The sequence below is a fragment of the Montipora foliosa genome, chromosome 2 (genome assembly GCF_036669935.1).
Source record: "Montipora foliosa isolate CH-2021 chromosome 2, ASM3666993v2, whole genome shotgun sequence".
In the NCBI taxonomy this organism is placed as follows: Eukaryota; Metazoa; Cnidaria; class Anthozoa; order Scleractinia; family Acroporidae; genus Montipora; species Montipora foliosa.
Window position 1 is genome coordinate 59,453,859 of NC_090870.1, and position 17,500 is coordinate 59,471,358.

The 17,500-nt window shown below is 40.8% G+C and overlaps 1 protein-coding gene across 1 annotated transcript in view; it reads right to left on the reverse strand.

Annotated features, from left to right (window-relative positions):
* The window catches only part of LOC137993722 (uncharacterized), a 40,371-nt gene that overhangs the window by 17,160 nt on the left and 5,711 nt on the right, over positions 1 to 17,500 (reverse strand). Inside the window, exons 2-4 of the mRNA XM_068839708.1 lie at positions 17,499 to 17,500; positions 16,217 to 16,513; positions 10,003 to 10,311 (exon numbers count right to left, since the gene is read on the reverse strand). The exon at positions 17,499 to 17,500 is cut by the window's right edge and continues 877 nt beyond it. Coding sequence (XP_068695809.1) covers positions 10,003 to 10,311; positions 16,217 to 16,513; positions 17,499 to 17,500 — 608 coding nt within the window. The remainder of the gene's footprint in view (positions 1 to 10,002; positions 10,312 to 16,216; positions 16,514 to 17,498) is intronic.

Genomic DNA, 17,500 nt, shown 5'->3' on the forward strand with positions numbered 1-17,500 from the left:
GCTATGGAGGCAGTAAGAATGTTTGAAGAGAAGTCAGTGAAAGGAGGACGGCACTCAGTTATTAAGGATGCGAGCAGGTATGCTGAAGAGTTGGGACTTCACCTCAAACTAGAGTACCCGGAACCAATGTGCGTCACCGACGACGGTAAAGAAGGAAGGGGTGCATAGCTAAGGCGCATCAGGAAGAAGTGCAAGCTAAAGTGAAGGAAGAAAAGTGGCAGGGGAAGATGATCAGTAACAGATGAGAGGACGAGCACTTAGACCAAGGAGACTGCTTTGCTTGGCTTAGTTGTTGGAAGGCAGCACCCACGCATGCAGTTGTTGGTATACAAGAACTTTATCAACAGCTACTTCCAACAGAGATTTTCTATCAGAGGAAGGTTGGGACGAGTGTCAGCAGAGAAGAAAGGTGTCGAATGTGTGTAAAAGCTACAGAGAGTGTCCCACCTATCCTAGCTGGATGTGGGGCATTAGCCCAGACTTTGTATTTGGCAAGGCATAACAACACTCTTAAGATCTGATCTTAAGTTATCAGGGCGTTGGACCCAGTTACACCAGAGGTTTCGTGGTTTTGGAAGACCAAGCCTAAGCCTATGTATGAGAATGAGAGGGCAATAGCATGTTGGGACATTCCCCTGTACGCAGATAACATGCATGTAAAGATGAATAGGATCGACACTACCATCGTGGACAAGGAGAACAAGAATGTATCGGTGATAGAAATGAGCTGCCCGTGGGTTGAAAACAGGGAGGAGAAAGCTCCCGAGAAGACAACAAAGTACGGGCCATTATGCTGGCAGCTTGAGCAGAGATATCCTGAACATCGTGTCACAGTACAATATTATTGTGGATGAACTCGGAGGTTACTCAAGAGATGTCAGGAAGGCACTTAAAGAGCTAGTGGCAGAAAAAAGCGACACAATAGCTCTGCAGATACAGAAGACCGTCTGAGTCATCACAAGCTCACTCAATATTGCGAGGCACTTTTAGTGATGAATAGAAGTTTAAGTATTAAGATTGAGGATTTTATGAATAGCAATTAGGTTCAGAATTTAATTACTACGATTTTCACGATCAGGAACTGTCATTGGAATTTTAATTGTAAGGACTTTGGTCATTGCACTGATTGGTTACGGCTTGCCGCCCAATCATCGTATAGGATATCTGGGCATCCAGAAGTTTTTACTGCCATGATAACAATAATAAGCCTAACCCTACCTCACATGACAAACAAGAGAAGCTTACACACCTACTATACATAGATTTAAAAACATATCACAAGTCCTTGTAAAAATCCTTACTAATAACCAAGACAACAAAGAACATGTTTGAAGACATCAGACTTGTTTGGGGGTTGAATAAGTGTCCAACTGTTGACATTCTGCAAGGAAAAATCAAACCAAGCAACAAGAACGTACAGTTATCGGATATCGAAGAACTATGAGGCTCTTTAGCCTTGGTTGGCAACTCATCTAGGAGAGAAAACTCCAAAATCAAACGTTGCTGTCTCGCGACCTACTCACTCGTGGGAGAGACTTCAGGAGTAAACCCTGAGGAAAAATCCGGAGGTGGAGTCCGTTAGGCGGCGATCATTGCTACAACATCATCCCAGCAACTCCTGCGTCGCCCTGATGCCAGGCGTACCTGCTTATGCATTTCATCATCAGCCACGAGGAGAGGGGGGACCTACTGCATGGTCAACAGTTTGTCCTCCATATTAATCTGCCCAGGCTTGCACCTGGAGAGGACACTCCAACTTTGCTGTCTGTCAGCGTAGGCACAACATGGGGAGGAACAGTCTACCAGTTATAAGTCCATGCTCAATTGGCGTACGGCTGGGCACTAGGGGTTGCTCTCAACGGTGGAAGGAATTTTTTTTCAATTCCATTGGGTAGTCACCACCCGCCTTAATCCAGGCAGCACTTGGACAATAACGTACTACCCTGCCACAACCTGCTTGCTCCACTGCATGCTTGGAGCTAGGACAAGCTAGGGCAGGTTGTAAATACCAGCACCTGGCAAATCTCGTTCTCATACTTTGAAGACACCAGCTCTTTTGATAACAAGCTGGAATGTAAGAACAATGTGTCCCAGTTTCATTCGTGACACTCAGTCCATGGACGACCTTCGTACGACTGCTGTAATAGACAGAGAACTCCACCGTCTCAACATTCACATTGCAGCTTTGCAAGAGACTAGACTGCCCGATGTGGGATCGTTATGTAAACAGAATTACACATTTTTCTGGCAGGGGGGAAAAATCAACGAGCCCAGACTTCATGACGTAGGCTTTGCAGTTAAGAACTCTTTGAACCAAGTGGCTAGGAGAGACTTCTGACTGTGCGAATGACAACTAGATCAGGTGTTGTCAACTTTGCCTGCATTTATTCTCCAACTCTATGCTCCACCACGGAAGAGGAAGATCAGCTCTATGACGCTCTCGACTCTACCATCAAGAGTGTGCCCAGCAAGGAAGAACTCTTTATCATGGGGGACTTCAATGCTAGGGTTGGGGCTGACTTTGAGGCCTGGCCGTCTGTTATCGGCCATCATGGCATTGGCAAGATAAACGAGAATGGCCAAAGGCTTCTAGAGCTCTGCTCTTTCCACAACCTTGTGGTGACCAATACTTTCTTCCAGAACAAGGAGAGGCACAAAGTTTCACTGCACCACCCAAGATCCAACTGATGGCACCAGCTAGACCTGATCCTCACCAGGAAAAGAGACCTGAACCACCTGCACAACACCAGAAGCATTCACAGCCCTGACTGCGACACCGACCACATTTTTGTTCGCTCTGTCATCCGCCTCGTCCCATGTAAGATACACCACTCAAGACGAAGTGTCTCCCGCGTATTAATGCCAGTCGAGCCTTATGTCCACTGAGAGTACAAAAGCTTCATGACTCCCTAAAATCATCCTTGGGGAATGCTAACTCATCTGCAGTGACAGCTGAATCGAAATGGACTCTATTGCGATACACCCTTTACCAATCTGGGCTCGAGGCTTTTAGAAGAAAGGAACATCACAACCAGGACTGGTTTGAAGCCAACTGGCAGGAAATGGCGCCTGTAATAGAGGCAAAGCGCGCTGTACATTTAGCCCATGTGAGCAATACATGTCAGCCTACAAGGGATGCATTGAGAGCTGCATGCAGTAGATGCCAAACTACTGGATGAAGCTTTAGTCAGAAGATCCAGTCCAATGCCGACTGTGGAAATACCGGTGACATGTATGCAGGCATTAAAAAGGCCACAGGACCATCAGTTATTACTAAGAGTGTCCCATTGAAATCCAAATCTGGTGAATTCATCAGCGCCAAGAAGAAGCAGATGGATCATTGGGTGGAGCACTATTTAGAACTGTACTCTACTCAAAACGTAGTTACTGATGCTGCCCTTGGAAGTATCAGCCTGCTGCCCACTCTTGTGGAACTGGACGAGGAGCCTTCAATATAAGAACTCAGCAGGGCTATTGAATCCCTATCGAGCAGCAAGGCCCCGGGCGAGGACCGCATTCCCCCGAAGTGATTAAGTCTGGAAAAGACGCACTTATTCCTGACCTGCACGACCTACTTATACAGTTCTGGAGGGAGGGCTCAGTTCTGCAGGACTGGCGTGGCGCCAAGATCATAACCCTCTATAAGAACAAAGGTGACTGCAGTGACTGTAACTGCTACAGGGGCATCTCCCTGCTGACCATAGTGGGCAAGATCCTGGCTAGAGTAGTTCTGGAGTGACTGCATATACTAGCAACTCGCGTCTACCCTGAAGCTCAGTGTGCTTTTAGGGCTGGCAGGTCAACTATCGATATGATCTTCTCTATCAGGCAACTGCAGGAAAAATGTCGGTAGCAGAACCAACCACTTTTTCTCGCCTTCATTGATCTAACTAAGGCCTTCGACCTTGTTAGCAGAAGCAGGCTTTTCCTCACCCTGAAGAAGATCGGATGCCCCCCTAAGCTGCTTTCCATCATAGAGTCCTTCCCCACGGATATGTACAGCACTACCTGCTACAACGGGCAAATGTCAACACCATTTCCTATCCATAGTGGAGTCAAGCAGGGATGCGTTCTCACACCAACACTGTTCGGGATATTCTTCTCAGTGCTTCTAGCACACGTCTTCAGAAACAACAAAGATGGTGTATACCTTCATACACGATCTGACAGCAAACTGTTCAACCTAGCAAGACTTCGCTCTAAGACCAAGGTCAGACATGTCATCATCAGGGAGGTTCTTTTTGCAGACGACATTGCTCTAGCCATCCACTCAGGCGACGCCCTGCAGAGACTGATCAACCTTTCTCTAAAGCTTGCAATGAGTTCGGTCTTACCATCAGCATTTAGAAGACTGAGGTGATGGGTCAAGGCACTGATCACCCACCATGCATCTATCTTGGAAACTATGAGCTCAACTCAGTTGAGAAATTACAGTACCTTGGTTCAGTAATCAGCGCTAATTTTTCGCTAGAACCAGAGATCAATGCTAGAATAGTAAAGGCCTCAGCAATTTTGTCTAAGCTCCACAACAGAGTATGATCCAACAACAACCTCACCGTTATTTTTATTTTATTAACTTTGCCAGTCAAGCTGGCAGAGCGCCACAACTAACCCCCCCTTTTTTTTCACCCTCCCAATCATGATACACAACAGAAGACAGACCACAACACTGGGAACTACGTGCCCTACTCTTAGCAACAAGTGTGTGGGTTCTTTACGCCCCACAGGATTATTAACGTTAAAGGGTTGTGAGACGGGACCTCCGGCTTATCATCCTTATCCGAGTAGACTTTTAAGTCTAACCATTTGCAGATGTAGTTACAAAGGCAGCACTTTCTCCTCAGTTATTTAAAGACCCTGAGTGTTGGTCCGGTCGGAATTGAACTCACGACCTCCCGCGTGACAGCCCGGTGTTCCACCAACTGAGCCACCGGTGCGCGGTAGGTGTACAGAGCTTGTGTCCTGAGCACACTTCTCTACACCAGTGAAACCTGGACAACCTACACAGCACAGGAGAGAAGACTTAACAGTTTCCATCTTCATTGTCTCAGATGCATCCTCGGCATCAGCTGGTAAGATAAAATCTTTAACACCCATGTGCTTGAGTGCGCAGGACTTCCATCGTTCTACACGCTCCTCAGCCAATAACATCTTCGCTGGCTGGGCCATGTACGCCGCATGGATGACAGTAGAATACCCAAAGATCTACTGTACGGCAAGCTCTCATCAGGCTCTAGACCTAGTGGTTGCCCAAGGCTACGCTTCAAAGCCACCCGCAAGAGCGACCTGAAATTTGCTGGGATCAGCCCACAGTCTTGGGAGGCAACTACTGAATCACGATCTCTATGGAAAGCTGCTGTGTCAGTTGGAACCGAACAAGCCGAGCAGTTACACACTGTCAATCTAAAGCGGAAAGAGCAGCAGGAAAGTCTTCAACCAAGTCTTCAAATCAATCACTAATCAATCACTAATATTATAATGTACTGTAAGTGAAAGTATTAGTATTGTTAGTGATGTAAGTATGGTATGGTATTAAATTTTAAAAAAAAATTAAAAATAAATAAATAAATAAAATAAATAATAAAAAAAAGTCTTCAAATCAAGAACCATCCGTCTTGTAAGCCACAGAGACTGCCTTTCATGTATTGGCCTGGTTAGCCACAGCAAGAAGTGTGGTTGAATCCACCTGGTGCATTCCATCGTCTTATGAGACGGCAGGAGGCCGACGATGACAACGACGAAAGGTATTAAACACGAATGACCACTACAAATTCGTCGGGACTGAATTTTTAGCTGTGCACCCTAAAAATCATGTGTGACTGCACTTGCGCGCCTTAAAAGCTCAAATACAGCGCGACTGAATTGCCTCTCTGCTTTTTCACCTGACTATACTTCGGTACTCCCAGTGGTAAGTTACGAAACAGAAGCTTCAATCAACAGATATAAAGATATATATAACAAAATCTGACCCTAAATAATAAAGTTACGTTATTTTCCTTTCATCAGTGTGAGTTTATTTGCCGTCAATTTTCTCAATGAATTCACCCAACACCAGTAAAGGTCTGTTTTTTCCGGTTGATGTTTCATTCCATCCCATACTCTTCTGTTTTGTTAAAACTCTGCTGATACAAGCAAATGAAGACAAGGAATAAAGCACATGCTTATTGCGCATGTCAAAGGTTTGTGATAGGATAAGGTCAAGAGAGGGTCAACAATATGAACCTTTTTCTTCCAGGAACGAAATTTGTTATAAAATTGAATTATATCCCAGTGAAGTCATCGCAATTGTATTGTCTTGTATTCAATTATTTTCTGAGAGCCAGCCTTCACATTCTACAAAAGCGACTAAATCTGCCTCGAGTGATACCACGTCACTAAATCAGTCCATGATAAAGCTAAAGAGTATGAGCCAATGAGCAAGAAAAGAAAAATATACAAATTTCAAAGAGCGGAGTTAAACGAATTCGAGCAGCTAGAGTGGGATTAAGAAAAAGAATTGATGTGCTGCAGATACTGTAAAAGCTTTCCCCGTGCATTCATCTTCATCCTTAGTCAATGGTTCCCTGCTAGCAGAGGTCTCTTTTCTTTTGCATTTCCTTGGCTGACAAGTACGGGAAAAGAGACCTCAAGCATGGGTCGAAACTCACTGTGTTGGTCACTTAGCAGCCGAATCCTCAAATGATGCTTCATGTTTTGTAGGCTTACTTAACAACAGCGGAATTACTGTAAAGAAATGTGCGAGACACAGCGGGTTCAAGTCAGTCAGCAAACATATTGTGGGGTATGCAGTTTGAAGAGTCCCGTCCAAGGTTGTGGGCAGCCGTTGGATAAAAGCGAGTTTCGACACCTGGCAGAGGCCTCTTTTCCCATACAAAGCAAAAAGAAAAGAGACCTCTCCTAGCAGGGAAAGTCAATAGGTGCAAGAGCTTTAAACTCGAGACACTTATCAAGTATTTACAGAGTTAGAGCCACGTTTACTGCAAGGACTGTTTTTTTATTGGTGGCAGTAAATCGAAAGCAGCAAGGCAGCAAAAAGTACCTCAAGGAGTTTTGGCCAGACAGGAAACAGCCTAGCGGAAAGAGCTTCAAAGTCAAATTCAACAATGCTTATATAACAGCGAAAGAAGAGCTTCCGTTCACAAAGTACTGGCCGCTGCTTTAGCTTTATGAAATGAATCGAGTTGACATCAGTCCAACCTACGACAACGAAGTCAAATGCGCAGAATTTATTTCTGCATTTGCGACAGCATAAAGTCTGATCTTGTCAATTATGAAGTTGTGTATCTATTCCGGTCTTCAAGTATATTCTCTTTGGTTACAAGTGTACATTGAAAAGGAAATACAAGTACATGATGAAAACTTTTCTGTTATCTCAAACGTACTTTAACATGATGATAACATGTAATAATAACTTGTTGTTGAAATTGAGAAGTCAAGTTGATTAAGATTTAAAAACACAACAATTTTATTGCTGTCTCAAATGAAAAGTAAGTCACCCTTAGCTAAAACAACAAACACAGGATCAAAATGTGCTCCTAACATTTTCTGCTGTGCGCCTAAAATTTTGGCAGTACGCCTAGAAATATACACTTAATTTCAATGAAGTAGGCACTGTAATTACTGCAAGTAGCAAAACAGAAATCGACAAAGCAAGCACGCAAGCAATCAAAGGCATTCTCAAAGCTGCTGTTGACAAAAAATTCACTAACGAACTTGAAAACCAAAAATGGCTTGGACAACTGACTATGAAACAGCTCAGAGATCTGGAAATGTCACCAAATGCAAACACGATCCATAGCACATGGAAAAACATACTAGGCATTGTTTAAAACGTAAACAAAAATATCAGACAGCAACTTCTGCCTACATTGTACAAAGACCTACAAACAAAGCAAGGCTCAAGCACAGATATCAGATACCAAGTGCCGCTTGTGTAAAGAAAACATCGAATCCACAACACATGTTCTAAGCATGTGCTCTAAAATTGCACAAACACGTTACATGGCAAGACACGATCATATGCTCAGACCCATTTACCACCATCTACTACAGGAAAGCAATCACAGCAAACCATGGTACCAACAAAAACAACCTCAATCAGTACTAGAGAATACTACAAGCAAAGTATGGAATGTTCCATTTCATCTATAGAGAGCACCATCAAATGTTGCCAATCGTATAGATACATGTATGTCCGTGTGGGACAAGGTCAAGAAAAAATGGTATTTGTTTGAGGGATCAGTAGGTCAAGTAGGAAGGATAAAGGAAAAGACGGAACTTAAGCAAGAGAAATACACAGAATTGAGAGCAGGAATAGAGGACATGTATAAGGAAAGCGAAGTAGCAAAGTTCAACATAGTCTTAGACTACCTCGGAGGATACAACCTAACACTGGAGGAAAGCTTCAGCACACTGACAGAAGACAAGAGACAAGTATCCACGTAAGAAAACCCAAATTGTTAAGTTCTTCTTCAAACAAAGGCAAAATTTTAAAAAGGAAAAAAATCCCGCTTTTTTGGTATAAATGAGATATTGAGAAAGAAACAAAGATGCCATAATAATAATAATAATAATAATAATAATAATTTTGTTGAAAATTTTTAAGGAAGAGGATATTACTTTTGGCAAATTTGATGTTAGAAAAGATTTAGTCTTGATTAATCACATTTTCCTTCTCCTTAAGTTTCATAACTATTTATGGAAATGTCAGAATGGTATGCCATCATTTTTAAAAGTGGAGAAAGTCAATCAGTGCCCGTTCTGACAAGTGGTATTGTATTCTTCAGTGTTATTGTAATTCAAATGTTAGGCCAGTGTACACTAATTAGATAATGTTACTTTTTAATAGCTCAGCTTCTTTATGAGTGTAAATGGGCTTCGTTTTTCTCATTATGTCACAGTTTTCATATGTATATATATGTTGTAGTTAAAAAATTTTCAGACTAGTTTGGTTTTTACTTTTCTTTGTCTCATAGACATTATTGTAATCTAAAACAAAGAAAAGTAAAAAAACAAACTAGTTTGGAAAATTTTCAGCCAAGGAAAAATTTCAACTACAATATACCGTATTTACTTGTGTATAAGTTGACTCCCCATTTTCAAGACCCAAAAACTGATTTTTCTTTATTTCTAGCTAAAAAGCTGAAATTCAAATCCATCATCAATAGAGTTTTCCTAAAAGTTAATTTCATACTTGCGAGAATAATTGCAGTTACAGTGGATGAAAAAGAACTACTTTAGGTGAGGTTTGCCAGCTCTTGTAACCTTATAACATGCATGACACAAGTATTTCAGTTTACTTGAGGAAGATTTTACTACCTTTTTATGTGAGCCAAGTTGAAAATTTATCTTCCTATTTGACATTAACCTTTCTCTTAGCGTTGACAAAGAAAGGAGATTTGTTGGACAAAAAGAACACCAAAGAGTTTTGAAAAATGGCTCGTAAAATAACCTGCCATGTTGGAAAACGTTTGCCACATTACTTAACTACACATACTGAGATTGCTTGGATTCAGACGATTAGATGAAGTGAAGCAAACATCAGTCTGTTTTACTATAAAATGCCCGACCTACAAAGTTACAGATACTACCATAGTCTAAAGAGGCATGTCCAGAGGTTTATATTTAACCCACTTACATTTTATTACTTTAACTTTCCTGTTGTCAACGAAATGCCCAACCAATGTCATCAAAGACGAACTCAAGTTGAACTGAAGTTGGTTTTATGGAGATTTTTATGAGCAATTGCTATGCTAATTATCTGATATTTCTAGGGCTTCCCAACTGGCTCTACTCAAGTATAAGTATAGGGCAATTTTTTGGGCTGATTTTTAGCTCATAACAAATTTGTAATAAAAAAAATCAGCCACACTGCCCGTGGATTGAAGGAGACTAATTAATAGTACTTACAATCAGAATTTAAAGAAACATCTAAACTTCATTTAGTGTTTACTACCAAACCTTTTTTTGGTACCATTTCATGCTGACAAACATGACACTCACCTTCAACAAATGGTCTTAGAATCTTCAAAACATCCTTTCTCTTTAAATCGTTTTCAATCACTCCACAAAAGGTCCCAATTGTCAAGCGTGGTTTCTTGGTGTAGAGATACTCCATGAGATCTTGGGTAGACTGCCCATATTCAATCTCTTTTAAGCGTACACGAGAGACTCCTAACTCTAGGCCCAGATGAAACCAGTACTTATTAACATTGGATGTCTGATCCAAAAGGGTAGCCACATCAGCAACTGCATTGAAGTTATTATGACTGGCAATGAATTCACTTAACTCCTGTGAAGAATTTGCAGCATCTGCAGACCATTAATGATTAAAACTTGTCAGTAAAAGCTTATTTAAGGTCTGAAAACAATAATCAGTGTCATTAATTACATCTTAATGCCTTTGATGGTGAATTTGCAGAGGCTAGTCCACAGAACTAGTGCAAAACAATGTGAAAGCATTCATTCAAATGAGGTCATTTCAAATCATTTGATTTTTTCTGCTTTAAGTTGATTTTATTGTCTTCCTAATAAACAGAGCACTAGTGCTTGTCTATAAAAACCTTGAGACTAAAGTGCTACTATGATCAAGAAAACCACTTCCCTTTTTCCCTCAAATTTTGAAAGTGTGTTTGCTTAACACCTGCCTGGCAAACTGTTCAGCTTTAATTTTTATCCAAAGGCTGTTTACTTTGAGTGGAGGTTTTGGATTTCATGGTCCACCATTACTCACATTCAAAACTGGCCAATGGGACGTCAAGGGTTGGATATAGGGAAAAGTGACATCATTTAGTCACAACTTTCAAATTTCAGCATGTAAATGCATCTTATTATATATGCAAAAGAATAGTTTTGAGTCTGAAAGCATAAAACCCCTGTGCTGCATAATAATTCAGTTGGGTACACATGCTTTGCACAGGGTTGAAAACTAAAATTTAGTAACACTCACCATCTCGGCAAGTGACCTTCAAATCTCACTCACCCACATCAGTTTTCACTTGCCCAGTCTTCTCTGTTACAAAAAACTGCCCTCTTCTCTGTCCCACAAATTATAAAATATACAACCATTTACGTTTCATACCTTACGCGTCATTTTTGGGTGGAGTTTTGCCCTGTGACAATGGGTTGCAAGGAAGTGGGCTGCACTTTTCTCGAGATAAGAAAATGATTCTGCTTCAGCTTTAGCTTGAGTACCCATCAATAAATTTACTCGAGGTGACAACATACTGCATTTCTAACACTTTTCTGTCCTCAGTGGACGACAGACAAATTATACCTTTTCCACCATATTTTGCAACCATGTACGGCCAACTTGCCACTTTGGTGAAATTTTCCTTGCCCGTGTCTTCTTGTATTTCAGAGGAGGAGTGATATTCCTATCACTAGCAGTATTCTTATCACTACACATTTTTGATACAGGAAGGAGATATTTCCACATTTGGACAAGACCACTTTTAAAACACATTCAATATACACAACCTGAAGAAAAGTACATGTCCGTAATAGCGGTGTGCAATGTCCATTGGCTCCCTGCATGAGTCAGTGTATTTTATGACCACAGGTATTACTTTGCACAAGTGGGTAAGTACTTTATGTATACAACAATCATGTAACAATCACTCAAACGGAAGTCATTTTTGTCTTCTTATGAACCAATTTTGTTGGAGATTTCAGAGTTGTTAGCTACATCTACACTCATAACATGCAAGATCCTAAATAAGGACATTTTTCAAGTGACATATAAAATAAATATATAAATAAATAAATCAATCTAAATAAATATGACAGTACATGTACATGTATATAAATAATTAAAATCAGTTCACTCATTCATTAGGGCAGAGCCCAGAGCTCTTTTAAAAGAGTAAATTGAGTTTGATTGTAAAATGTCCACATTCAAACTGTTACTGACCAATCTCTAATCGTTCTGAACTTGTACCCATCACACATTGCCTGAAGTGTCAGTAAACTTAAGTGGGTGGGAGTGGCGGGTCCATTGGAGTTGCTGATGCTGGACATGTAGTCGGAACAGTAACTTCAGCTTCATTGTTAAGTGTTTTGTAGAGCATGCATAGCCTTGCTATTCGCCTCCTGTGCTGTAGTGTTAACACTGCAGACTGTTTAATGCTTGGGAGATGCAGCCCTCCGCCCTTGATTAAGTCTTGGTCACAAAACAAGCAGCCCGTCTCTGGACTTGCTCTAGCGTGTCTATTTGATATTTTCTGTAGAGGTCCCATGATGCACAAGCATATTCTAATGTAGGTCTAACCAGTGAAAGATATGCCTGAGCCTTGATTCTCTCCGGGTAAGAGTAAAGATTTCTTTTGATGAATCCTAGTGTCTTATTGGCTTTGTTCTTCACAATGTCATTTAAAACATGCATTTTCCAATTAAGAGTTTCAATGATGGTAATCCCTAGGTATGCCTGGTGGTCCACCACTTCAAGAATCTGATTAAGCATGGTATATTGATGGGCAATGGGGTTTTTTGATCGGTAAATACGCAGCACATAGCACTTAGAGGGATGGAAATTCATTTGCCAGATTTGAGACCAAGCTGTGAGTTGGCCCAGGTCACTCTGTAAACTTTGTGCTTCAGCTTGGCTGTGTATTATTGCATACAGGAGGGTGTCAATTCAGCAAATAATTTTAAGTGTGATGAGATCTTGCTACCCATATAATTTACATACAGTAGGAAGCACAGTGGTCCAAGAACCATTCCTTGGGGGACTCCTGATAGAACTTAAGCTTCAGCACTGGAACAGCCCTTGAGGACCACTTTTTGGGTTCTATTTATTAGCGACACCTGCACCCAGTCCAAAGTTTGACCACGAATACCATAATAGTCGAGCTTGAGAAGCAAGCGCTTTTGCGCAACATTGTCAAATGCCTTTGAGAAATCTAACATCAACAGGTTTGTTTGAATCCTGTAGGTTAGTGATTGGGCTAGATGCTTGAGGGTATTTATCAGTTGAGTCTCACATGAGCGATGCTGACTAAAACCATGCTGGTAATCAACTAAGATGCTCTTCAAGGTGAGCCATGACGTTGTGAAACGTTATGTGCTCCTGGATTTTGCAAGGGATTGATGTTAATGACACTGAGTGATAGTTTGCTGCATCCACCTTAGATCCCTTCTTGCATATTGTTATGTTTGCAGTTACCCACTTCCTGAGGAAAGTGCCAGTATCAATTATTGATTGTTGGAATATAAAAGTCAAAAATGGAGCTATAGCTGGTGCAGTCTCTTTCAGTATGTATGCTGGGATGATATCAGGGCCAGTTGCTTTGGATGGGTTGATTTTCACAAGGAGTTTCATTATGGTTGATAGCAATTCACTCTGCCCTACTGTTGGTAATATAGGGTTCTCATTGGTAAAAATCCTGGTGTACTGTGTATTAAGCACCTCTGCCTTCAATTTAGGATCTGTTATGTCTACTCCATTTGATTTCAGGATGTGCATACCAATTGAGTCTTTGCGTTTAGCTTCAGCTGCCAGAAATGCTTCACGATGACAGGCTTATCATTGTTTGATACATTGTCAATACATGTATTACCCTCAGTTTGAAAATAAAAAAGATTATTTATATATTCCTGATGAGCCTTCTTGACATTTCCTTGTGTACCAGTTTGCGAAGTTGCCTGAATTTACCCAGTCCTGCTCACTTTTGCTACGACGAACTGCATTGCAACATCTGCCTTTTTGACGAATGAGTCGCTTAATGTGAATGTTCAGCCAAGGAAGAGATTTTTTCATTTTGAAGGGATTTCTGAGGGATAAACTGGTTGGCAGCATTGAACAGTGTACTTTTAAAGTGATTCCAACTTTCCTCAACTGGCTTAAGGACAGGTTCTGATGAGAAAGCCTCTCTAAGATGCTCTTGCAATCCTGGAATATTAGCTTTCTTATAGAAGTAGACAGACCTCGGGGATTTATTGGTGGTGGATTCTTGAGGTTGATGTCGCATATTCCTGCACTATGGTCACTCATGCCAGGTACAACAAAAGCTCCATTAATGAGATCAGGGTGAGTGGTGAATACAAGATCTAACATACCATTATTGTTCTGGCAAGTTGGCTCACAAACCATTTGTATAAGATTAAAGTCATCTACAATCTCCAACATTTTCTCATTGATAGCCTTTGCATTTGGAGCCATTCTCCCAGTTAATATCTGGGAGGTTGAAGTCGCCACCAAGAATTACGTGACTGCCTCCAATTCCAGCCAGTTCCCTGAGGTTGCACATTGAAAGTCTTAGCTGGTCCATGATATTAACGGTAGAGCCAGGCTGGCAATAAAAAGATCCAAACAAAATTTCACCATTTTGAGTGTGAAAGCTTAACCCATACCAATCTTGCAATTTGCTGGTGACAAGCGTTCCACTGAGCTGATGTTACCGTGGACTGCAATTAAGACCCCACCTTTGAGCCCATGGTCCCCGATCCTTACGGTTTGGTGGGGGGTTATGTGCAGGTGGAAATATTTCGCTGCTGTTAATTGATCTATCAAGGTGAGATTCACAGCCTAGGATGACATCAGGTTTATAGGTCTCTACAAACTGATGAAGTTGTAAAAGCTGGTTATGATTAACAACACTGCAGAAGTTCATATGCACACCCATATTTGATCATGCCTGCGATGCGAAAGATCTGGAAAGCTCTCAGGGGGTTGAATTAGGCTTTCATGAGGACGGATGTCATGAAGTGGCTCTGGACCTGTAGTTGAGTCACTATCTGAAGAGGTCTGCTTCCTATGCCTACAAGGCGAGTTGAAGTACAAGTGTCTCTGCGCCTGGTCATGTGGCGTAGAAGTTAATTCAGAAGTAATTAATCCACTCATGGGAGAAAAAGGATTTGGAGAATCGATAAAAGCAAATGACTCAAGCAAAGAGCTAGAGAAGTTGGGCAGGTCACAGTTGTCACAAACCCGGATACAAGATGAATTTGCCAGTGCTTTGTAGGCAAGTACATCCATGTTCATACAGCGAGTATGGTACCAAGTATCCAAGTATCACATGTGTCACACTGAATTCCTCTTTGGTTGGATTTCCCTGGTTTGGTGCATATCCCGCAGGGGAATAGGCAAGGACCTGAATTTAGTTGTACATCGCCGCACATTAGCAGAAGCCACAGGAAAACTTGCACCCGAAGCTTGCATTTGAGAGAGCTGTGTCCAGTACTTACCGGCATATAACCTTCGTTCCACAAGGACCCTGAACTCGAGTTAGAGTCACACTGTGCTTTTTGACACGTGAAATGGCTGTCTGAAAGGACCAATTTTATCAGGGCCGCATAAGTTGTTAACTTAAAGGTAAACGGGATTTTCATAGGGATCTCCAGTCAAGCAATGTGAAAGGAAAACGATAAAAGGAACAGCATTTAGCGGAGCTAGAAAACTCACATCTGCCAGATTGAAGAGCCGCTATTGCTCGTAGGCACTGTACTTATTTTAAAGCAGAAAGTGAAGTTACGGTCTTGAATATATGAAAATCATACTCACCAAACCAGGCGAGTGATCCTTGATTAGCATCTGCCAAAACAGTTCTGACACTCACCTGGCAAGCGGTGGAGCATTAATTTCCAACCCTGACTGCATTTTTAAGATAGTGAGTCTTTAATGTCATTTTCTCCTTGACCCAGCTCTCTCAAGATTTTAAAGTTAGTAATGGCAGACCATTAAATTGGAAAAATCCAGTTAAAATAAACAGGTGCTTTTTTAAAATCAAGGCTTAAAACTTGTATAATGCAGTGTTTAGTTGACATAGTTTTGAAATCCAAACAGAGAAATAAGAATTGATTTTTTGGTCATAGTTGCATTTTAACATTGACATTTAAATTGCACTAATTACATGTAAACCACTTTAAAACACCTGGTACATGTAGAACCTGAGTAACACCCAAAAACATGGCGGGTAACAATGGGTTCTGTAGATGAAAATTAAGTTTACCATTGCTAGTATTGTAAAGTTGGTTTTATACCTTTTGCGAACATGGCTTGTGCAGAAAACAACCCAGTTGGCATAATTAACCTATAAAAAGGATATCTGATTGATTGACAGCCCTGTAATGACAAGCAAGCATGGGAAGGAGCTTGTAACAAGCTGTTTACCATATTCAGGCACACATAAGTCACACTTTGGTAAACTCTGATCCAATTTGATTATAACTCAACTTTGTCTAAATTGCTGAATTATCATTGACCATTAACACAGTGTACCTGGAAAAACATCTGTAATTATTTTCTTAACATCATTTCTCTTCATTCTTGTCAATGCATCCATTAAGTCCTTTACTGTTTTATCCTCTTCATGTTCTGCAGTCAGCACTTCAAGCAACATCATAGTATACCTCTTTTCACTACTTAGTTTGCACTTGAGACGCATCTCCAGAGGTGCAGCTATTTCCTTTGTACAGGCCAAATGTTCCCAGTTTTTAATAGCACGATTTGGTGTGCGGTCCAGACGAACCGCTAACTTTTCCAGGAGAAATTTGTCACCAAGAATCTTTTCTGAAACTAACAATCCCATGAAAATATATCAAAAACATAACTGACCAGACACCTGACTTTGTGGAAGATAATTGTGTTACTGATTAATTTCAGTATCACAATCTTCCCATAGCTTGATACATGTACAAGCCAGGGATGAAGCTTCTGTCAATGGTGCATGTTTCTCACAATTGACCACTGGCCAGCAAATTAACCATAAGTCCCCATGTTTTTGATTGAACAAAACAAAAGTTAACTCAACAAACTGCAACAGAATTGAGAAAAAAAAGTTGCTCTTATAAAATTCATTAATATTTCATGATCATGGTAAAACAAAAGAATGTTTTATTAACCAATATCTGTATATCTGACACAGATTTCTCTTCACATATTCCATTTCCAACTCCTTGATAAAAGCGTCACAAGGCTGCCGAAAGGTCGGAAGTTTAACTTTTTATCCCTAGTTTTTACATTTCTATGTTTCTCAAAATCATTATTAATTAGATTTCTCTTCATTTACAGAAACGTTTCATTCAATTTTCCCTGTTAAAATGTCTTCAATCACCAAAAATACCTAGTGTACAAATGCTAAGATTTACAATATTTGCATCAGATCTGTATCACATTTACAAGCTCTAAGCTTTACCTCGAGTTTGTACATACAGATCTGCCGCTCATATTGTAAATATCACCTATAAGATATCAAGCCAACTGGGAACTGGTCGAAATGTCGAGTCTTGCAAAAAAAAGATTGTTACCCTAACATTGTCCTCATAGTATTTGCTGAGACATAATGTTAAATGGGGACATAGTTTTTGAGTGAGTGATTAACCCATTGACTCCCAGGGGTTCCCCATTGAAGTCTGGCTGGTTTAGGCTGGTTTGGACGTGAAAGGGTTAAAAAAATGCAGTTGACTTCAGCTCAGGCTAACTTTAGGTACATGTACCTCTCTTATGACTGTATGTACATTGTATGACCGATGAAAAAAGTGGTATTATAACCTTAACTTACCA